General features: G+C 49.2%; 1 protein-coding gene across 4 annotated transcripts in view; it reads right to left on the bottom strand.

Moving 5' to 3' along the window:
- The window catches only part of Pld3 (phospholipase D family member 3), a 29,105-nt gene extending 13,872 nt beyond the window's left edge, over positions 1-15,233 (bottom strand). Inside the window, exons 1-5 of one of the 4 annotated variants that reach the window (XM_004670401.3) lie at positions 15,125-15,233; positions 2,809-2,894; positions 2,638-2,712; positions 2,406-2,548; positions 1,826-2,009 (exon numbers count right to left, since the gene is read on the bottom strand). In XM_004670401.3, the coding sequence (XP_004670458.1) occupies positions 1,826-2,009; positions 2,406-2,548; positions 2,638-2,712; positions 2,809-2,835 (429 nt within the window). In that variant the 5' untranslated portion in view covers positions 2,836-2,894; positions 15,125-15,233. Of the gene's footprint in view, positions 1-1,825; positions 2,010-2,405; positions 2,549-2,637; positions 2,713-2,808; positions 2,895-3,452; positions 3,579-15,124 lie in introns of those variants that run through there. The other 3 variants (XM_045134416.1, XM_045134414.1, XM_045134415.1) reach the window with 3 other exon arrangements.
- Between the last annotated feature and the right edge of the window lie 93 nt (positions 15,234-15,326).

Genomic DNA, 15,326 nt, shown 5'->3' with positions numbered 1-15,326 from the left:
ATTAGCTTGTTGTACAAGGGGCACAGGCATCTAGAGTCGCTCTCAAATAAATAAACAAAAATAAATTAAAAAAAAATAGGTGTCTTTGAGCTGGGCATGGTGGCATGCGTCGTCTTTAATCCCAGTACTCCAGAGGCAGAGGTAGGAGGGTTGCCGTGTGTTCAAGGTCACTCTGAAAATACAGTGAATTCCAGGTTAGCCTGGGCTAGAGTGAAACCCTACCTGGAAAAAACAAACAAAACAACCACAAAAAGATAGGTTTCTTTAACCACCCAATCATTTCCCTAGCCCTAGATTTTTTTTTTTTTAAGACACAGTATCATGTAGCTCAGGCTGGAATAGAACTTCTTTTATTAACTTTTTGGGCTTTTTTTCCCCCCAAGATTTCAAGTTTTACTCTAGCCCAGGCTGACCTGGCACTCATTCTGTAGTTCCAGGCTAGCCTTGAACACATGGCAATCCTCCTACCTCTGCCTCCTGTATGCTAGGATTAAAGGCATGAGCCCCCATGCCCAGCTAGCCTAGAACTTCTAATTGATCATCTTGACTCAGTCTCCTCAGTGCTATGATTCCAGGCAGATACAACTACCCCTGTTTTAACGAGGGGGGGGGAAATATATATATACATATATGTATATGTATAATTTTTGTGTGTGTGAGTTTTCAAGATAGGGTCTCACCCTAGCCCAGGCTGACCTGGAATTCACTATGCAGTTTCAGAATGGCCTCGAATTCATAGTGATCCTCCTACCTCTGCCTCCTGAGTGCTAGGATTAAAGGCATGCGCCGCCACGTCTGGCTAGTTTTTTTTTCGTTTTTGGTGCATGTGTACATATATGCATGTGTTCATGTATGTGAGTATGTGCACACTGTGCCACAGCAGTGTCAGTGGCCTTCCACACTGAGGCTGGATCTCTCCTTTACCACTGCATTCACCAGGCAGCTTCCAGAGGATTCTCTGCCTTTGCCTCCCTGCCTGGCCCAGTATTGGGATTACAGATACGTGCTACCACGTCCAGCTTTATGTGAGTTCCAGGAACCCGAACTCAGGTCCTCGTGCTTGCACGGTGCTTGATCCACTGAGCCATCTCCCCAGGCAATGAACAAACATCCTAAACAGCAAATACTCACAGAGGGACAATTCCTTGCCGGGCACTGATTAGCCCACTCCATCCTCACACTCTGGAGCCATGCCAAGCAGGTACAGGTGCTGTCTGCTGTCTGCACTTTACAGGTAAGGCCACTGAAGCCTGAGAGCAGAAGCTGTAACCTGCCTATGGTCACACAGCTCGGAGCTTGAGGCTGGGCTCTTACTTGCTTGTCTCTTCCATGTCTTTGGGCGAAGGGGTCGAAGGAACTTCTGCTAGCCTCATCCCTCATAACCCAACTGGCTCCTTGACACTCACAGGCCTCCAGATGACCATGATGAAAATGCTCTCGGCTAGCCACAGACACAAAATGGCTTAGATATCCATGAACTCACAGTGCCTGACACTACCTACACGAGACCATCATTAATAGGAGGAAAAGATCATGACATCAAAATAAGAGAGACTGATTGTGAGGAGGAGGGGATATGATTCAGAATGGAGTTTCAAAGGGGAAAGTGGGGGGAGGAAGGGAATTACCATGGGATATTGTTTACAATCACGGAAGTTGTTAATTAAAAAAAAAGCCCTCAGTTCCAGAGTGCCTGTGAAGACAGCTGCTACAGAAACACCTGTGGCTCGTGCCCACCTGTTGCCAGGGCTGCAGAGGAAAACCCCTCCACTCCAGTCCATCCCCACCATTCCCACTGCCAGCCCGGGGCAAGGCTGCCAAGTACCTGCTGGGCAGAGGGCTCCTGTGTGCGGGTGTCATTGTTGGTAAGGGTCCAGTAGAAGGACGCAATGTCCAGGCTGCTGTGAGCGCCAGCGAGCAGGCCCAGCCAGGCCTGGTTAGTGGAAGGGTTGCTCACGGTGGCATTGGGAAACTCCAGACCCTCAGGAATGCTCTCGACCAACACTGCTCTGGAGGGATGGGGGAGAGGGGCATTTGTCAGAGATGACAGGCTGAGATCGGCGGGCTTACCTGCGGGGGCGGTAGAGGCTGTGTATCTCATTGGTCTGTCTAGAAGACTGGAAGGGTGTGCTGCGCATGTGTGTTTGAGTCCACAGATGTGGATCAAGGATGCTGTGCGTGTCTGATCACAGACACGCACAAAAGCTGATGACGCTGTGGCTGCCATGGAAACAGCATGTGGCGGGGGGGGGGAGCAGAGGGGGTGGGCATGGACTTGGGTGTCTGCAACGCCCTCGTTTCAGCACTGGGTGCGGCTGAGGGCAGGCCCTGCTCTGTGTGCATGGTTAAGCGGCCCTGGTCTGGCAGGGGCCCTGCATCCCCACCACCCCCTCTTTCCCACTTACTCGCAGGGGTCATAGCAAGGGGCTGGCCGCTGGTTGGGCCCAAAGAGATGCAGGTCTCCGTATTCCCATAGGAACAGCTGAGTCATCAGGGCGCCAAAGCCCACCACGGCCAGGATGAGGACCAGAAGGACCCAGCGGGCTTTCTGTGGGGAAGATGGGCTGTTCAGCCTACCCAAGTGGGGACAGGGCCATGGTCCCCAAAGCAGTAGCAAGAGGAGCAGAAAACGCCTACCTTCTCCGCAGCCTTCCATGCCTCGATTTCATTCATAGGCAGTTCACTGGCAGGATCCTCAGCGGGGACCTTCAGCTGGGGGATCCAAGACGAGGATTGAATGGGTGGGGGTGACAGGGGCCCCTCCATTGCACCCAGCTCCTCCCCACTGGCCCCCAGCAACCCACCTACCTCCTGGTACATCAGTTTGGGCTTCATCTTGCCTGGCAGCTGGGGGGACACGCAGAGCCTGGGCAGGGAGGTGGGTGTGTCAGGTTCTGAAACCGGGGAACAAAAGCGGGCAGTGTCTGGGGGTTGTTCTGGACTTTTGAGGTACATTCCAGAAAGTGGGTCCGTCTTGGGCTTATGGAGACCACTGGGTCTCCCTTGCTCATGATCACGGGGGCTCTTGGACCTGTGCCACCAATCCGAAAAGGAGGAAGCTGGTGGCTGGTCAGCAGCAGGGCTTTCGAAATGCCCCCACGGTCCCATCCCTCCGCATCGCCCAGCCTCGGTGGAGGCGTGTGACCCTGCTGGTCACTGGTCATTCGCACCAGACCTGATTCTCTACTCCTCCTCCGGAGCTCTATTCTGCACACTTCCAAAAGCACAGCCCTGCAAGGAGGTCACCGGAGACTCTAAGCTCGGTCGGTGGGGGTTGGGAGGGGGCATTTCCAGGTGGCTCGTCCCTAACCCTAACCCACTCCCCTCAGGTAACCCAGCAAACCTGAGCCTCGCAGCCCAGACCCACCGGGAACTCCCCATCAGCCCTCGGCCTATCCTCCCCAGCACCTCCACTTCCTCCACACCGGCCCCCAACCCCGAGCCCCAAGGACCTCGGCCTTACTCCGCGGACGCTTGCTGCTACCTCGGCGGGGGCCCCAGCTTCTGCCCCAACAGGCTGAGCAGGGGGTGGAGGAAAAAGAGGGGGCGGGAACTGCCGGAACCCCGCCCATTGCAGCGGGGAGTCTGCGCAGCGCGCGCAGGCGCATAGCGCCACGGATCCGGGGTGACTGTGGCCGGGACGGGGGTTGGGGGTGCGGAATCTGCCCAGAGATACGGGGAGCACAGGCCTGGGGGTTGATGGGCTTGGGCATATCCCCCCATCCCCCAAGAGGGGCAGGGTTCCATTAAGGAAAAGAAACCCCAGACCTTTTTTTTTTAAAATTATCATTATTTTTCCATATTGAGGATGCTTGCGCCATGGCACGTGTTGCCGAGCCAGAGCTGGATGCATGAAATGAATCATGAAACGGGGGGGGTGGGGTGGGCAGAACTGGATACATGAAATGAATCATGAAAGGGGGAGATCAAGGCTGAGCGGCGAGCTCAGCAGACGAACAGCCCACGCAGTGGGACGGGAGGGGAAGAGCGGGGGTTGGAGGAGCCGGTGCCTCTTCTGTTGGGGACTCTGGATTAGTGTTTCTTTCCTTGAAACCAACTGATACTTTGATAAGGATTAAAAAAAAAAAAAAAAAAAAAAACTCTTAAAAATTGAGAGCCAGGCTGGGCATGGTGGTGCACGCCTTTAATCCCAGCACTAGGGAGGCAGAGGTAGGAGGATCGCTATGAGTTTGAGGCCACCCTGAGACTACAGAATGAATTCCAGGTCAGTCTCAGCTAGAGTGAGACCTTACCTGGGAAAAAAAAAAAAAAAAAAAAAAAAAATTGAGAGCCAGGCTTCTGGGCCCTGTCTTATATTTCCCAAGCATGCTTTTAAAATTTCTTATTTAGGGGCTATAGAGATGGCTTAGCTGTTAAGGCATATGCCCTGCGAAGCCTAAGGAACTAGGTTCGATTCTCCAGGTCCCACATAACCTAGATGCACATGGTGGTGCACGTGTCTAGAGTTCATTTGTAATGGCTAGAGGCCCTGGCATGCCAATTCTCTCTTTCCCGTTGTCTGTAATAAATAAATAAAAATAAATCTTAAAAATTTTAGTATGTTATTTTTTTTTTCTGGCTTTTCAAGGTAGGGTCTTACTCCAGTCCCAAGGACCCAGGTTCAACCCTCCAGGTCCCATGTAAGCCAGATGCACAAGGTGGTGCATGTGTCTGGAGTTCATTTGCAGCTTCTGGAGTTTGTTTGCAGTAGCTAGAGGCACTGGCACGCCTATTCTCTCTTTTGCCCCCTCTCTGTCTCTAATAAACTCACATGGAATTCACTATGTAGTCTCTGGCCTCAAACTCACGACAATCCACCTACCTCTACCTCCCAAGCACTGAGATTAAAGGTGTGTGCCACCATGCTCAGCATTTTTGTTTTGAGGCAGGGTCTCACTGTAGCCCAGGCTGGCCTTGAACTGATGGTGATCCTCCTGCCTCAGCCTTCTGAGATATTGGAGTGACCTAATATTGATCAACTGTTGATTTTTTGGGGGGGGGAGCGGAGTGACAGGGTCTCACACAGTCCAGGATGATCCAAGCAGGATTTAAAGTTCCAAACAAGCAACCTTCACTTCTTTCCTCAACCACTGCCCCTAAACACACAGGAAGTCAAGATGCATGCAAAAAATGTATGCTACCTACACAAACGTATCAGAGGTGGCTGCCATCTTTTTTCTTTCTTTCTTTCTTTCTTTTTTTTTTTTTGAGGTAGGGTCTCATTTATGCCTAGTCTGGCCTCAAACTCATGACAAACCTCTTACTGCTGCCTCTCAAGTGCTGGAATTAATGGTGTGTGCCATGATGTCTTTCCTTTTTTTATTTTTGTTTTTTTGAGGTAGGGTCTCACTTTAGCTCCAGCTGATCTGGAAGTCACTATATAGTTTCAGGGTGGCTTCGAACTCCTAGTGATCCTCCTACCTCTGCCTCCCAAGTGCTGGGATTAGATACGTGTGCCACCATGCCTGGCTTTCATGTGGGTTTTTGAAGTAGGGTCTCACTCTAGCCCAGGCTGATCTGGAATTCGTTATGTAGGTTCAGGGGCCTTGAATTCACAGTGATCCTGCTACTTCTGCCTCCCAAGTGTGGGGATCAAAGGCGTGTGTCACCATGCCTGGCTACAAGAAAGGAAATTTGTACCATAGGTGATATCTTCTTTGATACCAGCTAACTTTAATAACATCCAGCGTTTATTCCTTTTATTTTTTAAAGATTTAAAAAATTTTATTTATTTATTTGAGAGCAACAGACAGAGAGTGTGTCTGTGTGTGTGTGTGTGAGAGAGAGAAAGAGAGAAAGAGAGAGAGAGAATGGGTGCACTAGGGTCTTCAGCCGCTGCAAACTGCTGGCTTAGGTGGGTCCTGGGGAATCCAGCCTCAAACCGGGGTCCTTAGGCTTCACAGGCAAGCGCTTAGCCATCACTCCAGCCTCTAAAAAAATTAATTTTATTGAGATAGTATCTCTGGCATGGGAGTACACCCCTTTAATCCTAGCACTTGAGAAGCTGAGGTGGGAGGATCACTATGAGTTCAAGGCCAGCCTGAGACTACACAGTGAGACAGCGTCTCACAGTAGACGAGGAACTCAACATGTCACCCAGGGTGGTCTCAAACTGCTGGCAGTTGTCTTGTCTGATCCTCTCAGGTGCTGGAATTGTAGTTGTAAGCCTCCATGCTCTGCCTCTTACTATTTAACTGATCATTAGTCAATTAATTTATTGACAGGGTATTGCTGCACAGCCAAGTGTGGCCTCCAATTTGCAGTCCTCCTGCCTCACCTTCTGGAGTGTTGACATTCCAGGTGAGAACCACCGTACCTGTATTACCTGACAAAAGGAGATATGCATTACTTTTTAAAAATATCTTAAGAGAAAGAGGTAGAAAGGATGGATGTGAGCTAGCTCTTTTCTTAAGTATTTTTACTGGGTTGGAGAGAGGGCTTAATGGCTAAGGTGCTTGCCTGTGAAGCCTTAAGGACCCAGGTTCAACTCTCCAGGTCCCATGTAAGCCAGATGCACATGGTGGCGCATGCGTCTGGAGTTTGTTTGCAGCGGCTAGAGACCCTGGCACATCCCTTCTCTCTCTTTCCCCTTCTCTGCCTCTAATAAATAAATTAAAAAATATATATCACAGTAACAACAACAAAAAGAATGGATGCTCCACCTTGTGCATCTGGCTTATGTGAGTACTGGGGTATCGTAACTGGGTCCTTAGGCTTCACATGCTAAGCTGTGTCTCCAGCCACACCCCCCTTTTTTTTTGGTGTGTGATGTGTGTAGGTGCATGTGTGCCAAGGTGCATGTGTGCAGGTCTAAGGACGACTTCGGATACCTTCCACCTAGCTTATGGCAGATTCTCTCCTTGTTGACTTCCGGCTGTCTGGCCTGCGAGCTTCTCCTGTTTCTGTCTTCCTTATTGCCTTAGGCATGCTGGGATTACAGCCTCTAGATCTACAACATTCAGTTTTTAAAAATAAGTTTATTTTATTTTTATTTACTTATTAGAGGGAGAGAGAGCAAATGGACACACCAGGGCCTCCAGGCACTGCAAATGAACTACAGAGGCATGTGGCCCTGTGCATCTGGCTTACGTGGGACGTGGAGAATCGAACCAGGGTCTTTAGGCTTGGCAGCCTTAACCGCTAAGCCATCTCTTCAGCCCAGTATCCAGGTTCAATTCCCCAGTACCCACATAAGCCAGATGCACAAGGTGGCATGTGTCTAGAGTTCGTCTGCAGCAGCTGAAGGCCCTGCCGCACACATTCTCTCTCTCTCAACCTCTTTCTGTCTCTCCAATAAATAAAATAATTTAAAAATGTATATTAAAATATATATTTAAAATTTTTGTTTATTTATTTTTGTTATTATTTATTTATTTGAGAGCAACAGAGAGAGAAAGGGCAGAGAGAAGGAGAGAATGGGTGCACCGGGGCTTCTAGTCACTGCAAACAAACTCCAGATGCATGCGCCACCTTGTGCATCTGGCTTACATGGGTACTGGGGAATCGAGCCTTGAACCAGGGTCCTTAGACTTCACAGGCAAGTGCTTAACCACTAGGCCATCTCTCCAACCATATATTATTTTTTTAAAGAAATAAACATATTTTTATTTTGTTTTGTTTTTCGAAGTAGGGTCTCACTGTGGCTTAGGTTGACCTGGAATTCACTATGTAGTCTCAGGGTGGCCTCGAACTCTCAGTGATCCTCCTACCTCTGCCTCCTGAGTGCTGGGATTAAAGGTGTGCATTACCATGCCCGGCAAAATAAGCATTATTCTTAAAGAAACAAAATAAACAAATAGCTCATGTCTGCATCAGATTTATTTCTCCATCCTAGTGCTGAGCACATACAGGTTTTCCGGAAGCAGAAGAAATCAAGAGGAATGGGGAACTCTGAGGAAACGTATGAGACACCTCTCAAGAACCAGTGGCCCTTGTGTCACACACAATGATACAAAGCTCACTGATGCTGGCAGGTCAGCCTGAGAGAAGGAGGGGGCTCAGAGAATGGTAGGAGTTGAAAGTGGACCCTGACTCTTGGGAGGGCAGAGGCAGGAGGACTGCTGCAAATTGGAGGCAGCCTAGACTACGTATACAAATAAATTATTCCTGTTACAAGGGGCTGGGCATGGTGGAACACCCTTGTGGTCTCAGACCTCCAGGGCTATCTTTGGCTACATAGGCATGAGCCTAATGTCTCAAAAACAAACAGGGTCTGGTGGCGTAGGCCTGTAATTCCAGCACTCTGGAAGTGACGGGGAGGAGTATCAGAAGTTCAAAGTCAACCTCAGGGACACAGTTTAAGGCCAGCCTGAACTACCTGAGACCTCGCGTCCCATGTTACAAAAAGCAAAGGCAGGCTGGAAGATGGCTCAGCGGTTAAGGTGCATGCCTGCGGAGCCTAAGGACCCCGGTTCAATTCTCTAGGTCCCATGTAAGCCAGATGCACATAGTGGCACATGGGTCTGGAGTTCATTTGCAGTGGCTAGCAGCCCTGGTGTGCCCATTCTCCCTTTCTCCCTCTCTCTGTCTCTAATAAATAAATAAAAGTAAAAATCTTAAAAAAAAAAAAAAAAAGAAAAAAGAAAAGAAAAGGTAGGTATGCTGGGGAGGCAGAGACAGGACTCCTAGGGTTCCTTGGTCAGCCAGTCTAGCTTAACTGGTGAGCTCTAGGCCAATGAGAGACCCTGTCTCCAAATGAGGTTGATGGTGTTCCCTGAGGAATGACACCTCATGTTGTTCTCTGGCCTCCACATGCATGTGTCCCCCTGCCTCAAGTACATTAAAAAATGCAGGAAGCCTCGAGAGATGGCTTAGCAGTTAAGGCACTTGCCTCCAAAATCAAAGGACCCAGGTTTTTTATTTCCCAGGACCCACATAAGCCAGATGCACAAGGTGGCACAGGTGTCTGGAGTTTGACTGCAGTGGGTGGATGCCCTGTGTGGTGGTTTGATTCAGGTGTCCACCATAAACTTAGGTGTTCTGAATGCTAGGTTCTCAGCTAATGGAGATTTGGGAATTAATGGCTTCTGGAAGTAGTGTATTGTTGGGGGTGGGCTTATGGGTGTTATAGCCAGTTCCCCTTTGTTAGTGTTTGGCACGCTCTCCTGTTCCCGTTGCCCACCCTCTGCTCATGCCATCGTTTTCCCTGCGACGTGGAGCTTCCCCTCGAGCCTGTAAGCCTCTTTTTCCCACAAGCTACTCTTGGCTGGATGATTTCTACCAGCAATGCGAACCTGACTGCAACAGTACAGTGGTACCGAGGAGTGGGGTTGCTGCTAGACACCTGTGTGGCTATGTTCTTTTGGAGCTCATTTTCAAGAAGAATGTGGAAGGATTTGAAACCTTGGCCTAAGAGTGCCTTGCAGTGCTGTAAGTACAGCTTGATGGACTATTCTGGTCAGAGTTGAAAGTAAGAACTATGGACTGTGAGGTTTGGCTTATGAGGGTGAGAAAGAGCTTTGCTTAGACCGGGCTAGCAGTTTGTGTGGGAAGATTGCTGTTATGCCTGTGTCCTGAGAAGTTGTGCAGTGTTGCTTTGCATAGAAATGAACTGGAGTGAGCAGAGGGATATGGCATGCACACACATACACGCACACACTCTCTCTCTCTGGGTGAACTGCTGCCCATTCATCTGCAGTTGAGAGATTACAACCTTTGAGACTGGGCCAGCTGACCTGCACTGAGGCAACAGGAAGAATGTAGGCTCTTCTGGGGAGGCCTGAGTGCTCAAGGAGTCCTGTTCTTCAAAGTCTGCTTTATTCCCCCCTGGATTAACAAATTGGCACCCTACCTGGTATTTTGGGGTATAAGAAGTGCAGGAAAGAGAGGGTCATTGAGTTTGCAACATGGTCTTGTGTTTTGGAAATGGCCATGGGCACTGTGAAGCAGGTTTGCTGGATGCCTGCATGGAGACCCAGGGGAGATGCTGGGACCACGAGATGGCTGCTAAGGAATGCGCCGGCCCCGATGAAGTTTTCCAGGACTGTGAGTAGCTGGAGGGGCAGAATTGGAATGCCAGAGACTCGTTGCTGGCTAGAATTATTGGGCTTGGAGACTTGTCTCTGGCTAGAGTTGGTGGACCTGGAGCTACAGTGTTTGATGTTTGCCCTGTTTAAATCTTGTATTGGTCAAATATGTCTTTGCTTATGCCCAATGCCATCTTGTGCACTGTGAGTGTTCATTCTGTGCCATTATGGCATTTTGGGTTTTTTTTTTTTTTTTTTTTGGTATTATGACTCAGTTAAAAGACCTTGGTCTATGGGGACGTATGAACATCACTGGGATTGATAACAACTATGGGGACTTTTAAAGTTGGATGAATGCACTGCATTTTACATCATGTATAGTTATCAGTTTATAGGAGCCAGGGTCAGAATTTTCAGGTGACCCCATAAACTTAGGTGTTCTGAATGTTAGTCTCCCCAGCTGATAGCAATTGGAAATTAACACCTCCTGAAGGGAGTGCATTGTTAGGGGTGGGCTTATAGGTATTATAGCCTGTCCTCTTGCCAGTGTTTGGCCCACTCTCCTGTTGCTATTGTCCACCTTATGTTGGCCAGGAGGTGATGTCCACCCTCTGCTCATGCCATCGGTTTCCTCTGCCATCATGGAGCTTCTCCTTGAGTCTGTAAGCCAAAATAAACCTTTTTCCCACAGGCTGCTCTTGGTTGGGTGATTTCTACAAGCGATGTGAACCTGACTGCAACACCCTGGCACACCCATTTCTCTCTCTGTGTGTGTCTCTCTCTCTCTCAAATGAATAAAAAAATAATATTAAAAAAAGAGAGAACTGTTCTATGCTTGCTTACTTCAGGTCTGTAGGTACTGGTGTATCAAACCTAGGTCATCAGTCTTTGCAAGCAAGCATCTTTAGCTGCTCAGCCGTCTCAGCCTGTGAGTGTCACCTGCTCTCTCAGTCCTAGGACTTGGCCCGGATCCCCGTACCAGTATACCTGAACACCTGGGGAACTCTCTCAGCCCTGCGCTGCCACTTCTCTAGGTTCCCAGCTTTTACCTGAACCTTCCCATCCCCCAGCCACGTAAATTAACTTGCCCCTCCCCTGCTGAAATGCTCTTTGTGACTCCCTACTGGCCTCAAAACAGTATCAGTCCACTGTACTCTCAGGTCCTCAAAGGATCTTCCCCCAGCAACCATGATGACTTTTTCTCTTACTATGTTTTACACCTCAAGTGCCTTTCAGTTCCTTGAACCAAAACCACACAAATGCTATCAAACCCACTCATGGTATCTCCTGCCCTGCACTCCCAATGCCTCTGGGTCTTATCATAGGGTCTCGCTTTAGCCCAGGCTGACGTGGAATTCACTATGCAGTCTCCGGCTGGCCTTCAACTCACAGTGATGCTGGGATTAAAAGCGTGCGCCACCATGCCCTGCTCTTTTTTTCCCTCTTTCTAATAAATAATTTTTTTTTTTTTTTGAAAAAGAAATGCTGGGCTGGAGAGATTGGTTAGTGGTTAAGGCACTTGCCTGCAAAGCCAAAGGACCGGGGTTCATATCCCCAGGACCCATGTAAGCCAGCTGCACAAGGTGGTGCATGTGTCTGGTGTTCTTTTGCAGCAGCTGGAGGCCCTAGCATGCCTATCCTATCTGCCTCTTTTTTTCTCTCTCTCAAATAAATATGTTAAAAAATAATTAAAAATGCATAGCTTAAGTTGTTTTGCATATCCAGGTAGGTGCGTTGACTGACGGGGGAGGGGAAGTTAAGCACAAGGTTAAGGTCATGCAGCTCTTTAATTACTACCTGTAAAACGAGGAATGGAGCCAGTGTGTTCTAGCGTCAGACTCACATGGCTCTAAACTCTAAAACACTGCCCAAGTCAAACCTAGGTATGCTGGCACACACCTGTCATCCAACACTTGGCAAAGTGGAGGCATGAGGAGCAGGGGTCCAAAGTCATTCTTGGCTACAAAGTGAGTTTTCTTTCTTCTTCTTCTTCTTCTTTTTTTTTTTTTTTTGGTTGTTTATTTTTATTTATTTATTTGAGAGCAACAGAGAGAAAGACACACAGAGAGAATGAGAATGGGCATGCCAGGGCCTCCAGCCACTGCAAAAGAACTCCAGTTGCATAAGCTACCTTGTACATCTGGCTAATGAGGGTCCTGTGGGTCCTGGGGAATCAAGCCTCGAACAGGGGTCCTTAGGCTTCACAGTCAAGTGCTTAACCGCTAAGCCATCTCTCCAGTCCCCAAAGTGAGTTTTGTTTTGATTTTTGGTGTTTCAAGGTAGGGTTTCACTCTAGCTAAGGCTTACCTGGAATTCACTCTTTAGTCTCAGGGTGGCTTTGAACTCACAGGAGATCCTCCTACCTCTGCCTCCCACGTGCTGGGATGAAAGGCATGCACCACCACACCTGGCTGACAGAGTTTTAAGGTCAGTCTGGGTTATAGGAGACCTTGTTGCCGCAAGTCTTTATATCTCTGTATTCCAGAGGCTGAGCCAGGAGGATCAGCCCATGTAAGTCTTTTTCTTTCTTTATTTTTTTCTAAAATATTTTTTGTTCATTTATTTATTTATTTATTTGAGAGCGACAGACACAGAAAGACAGATAGAGGGAGGGAGAGAGAGTGGGCACACCAGGGCTTCCAGCCACTGCAAACGAACTCCAGACGCGTGTTCCCCCTTGTGCACCTGGCTAACGTGGGACCTGGGGAACTGAGCCTCGAACCGGGGTCCTTAGGCTTCTCAGGCGAGCGCTTAACCGCTAAGCCATCTCTCCAGCCCTACTTTTTATTTTTATTGAGAGGGAGAGAGTGTGAGCGAGAATGGGTGCCCCAGGGGCCCCCACCACTGCAAATGAACTCCAAATGCACCACCTCGTACATTTGGCTTATGTGGATCCTGGGGGAACTGAACCTGGGTCCTTTAGCTTTGCAGGCAAATGCGTTAACCAGTAAGCCATCTCTACCCCTGTGGTGTAAGTCTTACCTCATTATACCCGATTCTAGAAGTTTAGAAGTTGAAAATGGGCTTGGTGGCACACACCTTTAATCCCAGCACTTGGGAGGCCAGAGGTAGGAAAATCACTGAGTTCGAGGCCACCCTGAGATTACATAGTGAATTCCAGGTCAGCCTGGGCTAGAGTGAAACTCTACCTTGGGGGCAGGGGAGAAGTTGAGACATCTGGGTCTAAGTAATCTAAAGTCTCCAGCTCCTCAGCACCCGTTGCCTTTCACAGTGCTAGTTGAATGCTCTCATCTTTCTTTGTTTCTTTCTCTTTTTTTGGCAGGGAAGATGTGGCAGTTAGGGTCACTTAATCCAGTAAAACCAAGACAGAAAGTAGTTACAGAAGATAGCTTTGTGACCTCTGGTGGGTCACCACTCCAGGTTCCTGACAATGTTTAAAGGTGACAGTGACATGGAGGTCAACATGGAGGTCACGGGGATGGTATGGTGGTTGTAGCAAGAGTGTTGTGACGATGATGATGGTTGAGATGAGCGCAGCTCAGGGCAGGGAGGGAGTACAAGCCTGAGGTGAAGGACCAGACCGGGCTGTAGCTACGTTAGCCTATGTCACAAGAAACAATTCTCCAGATACGGCTCCAGAGAGGTGTTGTACTCCTGTCACGGATGGGAGGCACAGACGGGAGGATTGTGAATTCTAGGCCAGTCCCTAGTTCGAAACGCTAGCAACAATTTCTCAGTGTCTTCACACCCCTCCCTCATACTGGTATCTTTGTGTGCATTTTTGTTACTTTTGTTGTGGTTGTTGTTTTCAAGATAGGTTCTCATGTAGCCCAGGCTGGCCCACACCTCCTTATGTAGCTGATGAGGGCCTTGAACTCTCATCCTCCTGCCTCCATCTCCCAAGCGCAGAGATTACAGGCATGCACCAGCCATGTTGTGTTGTTTCAAATGAGGAGGCTGGGAGTGGAGGGCTGTGTTTTAGTGGCCAAGGTTACCAGCAGGTTTTGGGGTGGAGCTGAGAGCCTAGCATCCCCTAGGCAGTGAGCTACCAAAACGTGAGACATGGGCTCACAAAGGGAAGAGGAGCCACTGTAAGGCTGGGTGACTCCTTAAGAGAAAATCTCGTGCCATGATACATGTCACAGGGAGGGATGGAGGCAATGTGAGGGCAAACTAAACGTAGGGTATGAGATTTAGGAGAAATAAGGATTGTATGAAGGCGAAATGGGTGACATAAAGCAGTAACGATTTAGACAATGTAAGGGCAAACTGAAAGTAGGGTATGAGATTTAGGAGAAATGAGGATTGTATGAAGGAGAAATGGGTGACATAAAGCAATAACGATTTAGAAGGGGATAGGTGTGGTGGCAAACACCTGTAACCCCAGCAGTAGAGGCTGAGGCAGGAGGACCCAACGTTCAGGGACAGCCTGGGCTGCATAGTGAGTTTCAGGCCAGTCTGGACTACATGAAATTCTCATTAAAAAAAAAAAAAAAAAAAAAAAGGGGTGGGGTAGCTAGCCGGGTGTGGTGGCGCACTAGGGAGGCAGAGGTAGGAGGATCGCCATGAGTTCGAAGCCACCCTGAGACTACATAGTGAATTCCAGGTCAGCCTGAGCTAGAATGAGAACCTACTTCCGAAACCCCTTCCCCAAAAGGCGGGGGGGAGGGGCAGGAGAAATGGCTTAGCAGTTAAGGTGCTTGATTGCAAAGCCAAATGACCCAGGTTCAATTCCCCAGGACCCACGTAAGCCAGATGTTTACATGGTGGTGCATGCATCTGGAGCTCGTTTGCAGTGGCTAGAAGCTCTGGTGCACCCATTTTATCTGCCACTTTCTCTCTCAAATAAATAAATAAAAATTAAAAACCAAATAAGGGATGAAATCCCAGCACTTGGAAGGCTGATGTGGGAGGATTTCCACGAGTTCGAGGTCAGTCTGGGCTAGAGTAAGGACCTGCCTCAATAAGTTAAAAATAAAAAAGGAGGGGGGGTGAGGAGAAACTGGCAATGAAGCCTTAGAGCGAACGAACACGAAGAAAAAGAGCTCGTAGCGACACAGGCAAGATGATGGCGACCCGACGAGGAGTGGTGATGACTTGACGTGGGATTCGCCCCAGCAGAAGGAACAGGTCACATACGAGGGATGCATTACAGAGGGGTGACACAGGGAGGGCAGCCGAGGCGCCGGCGCGCTCACCTCACACGGTACCTGCTCACGGACTTCCACGTCTACTCTCCCCGGGACCCAGCCCCGCGCGCTACCCGGCCAGCCCGAAGCCCCGCCTTCCTGCACCACCTATGCGCAGGCGCACACGGGTCAGACTGCGGGCAGCAGGTCTGTGCGTTTCTGATTGGCTGCGCCCGTGGAGGAAGGGGGTGGGAAAGAGCGCCTAGTCACG

The sequence above is a fragment of the Jaculus jaculus genome, chromosome 14, assembly GCF_020740685.1.
Source record: "Jaculus jaculus isolate mJacJac1 chromosome 14, mJacJac1.mat.Y.cur, whole genome shotgun sequence".
In the NCBI taxonomy this organism is placed as follows: domain Eukaryota; kingdom Metazoa; phylum Chordata; class Mammalia; order Rodentia; family Dipodidae; genus Jaculus; species Jaculus jaculus.
This window is presented reverse-complemented; position numbering and strand designations above follow the sequence as displayed.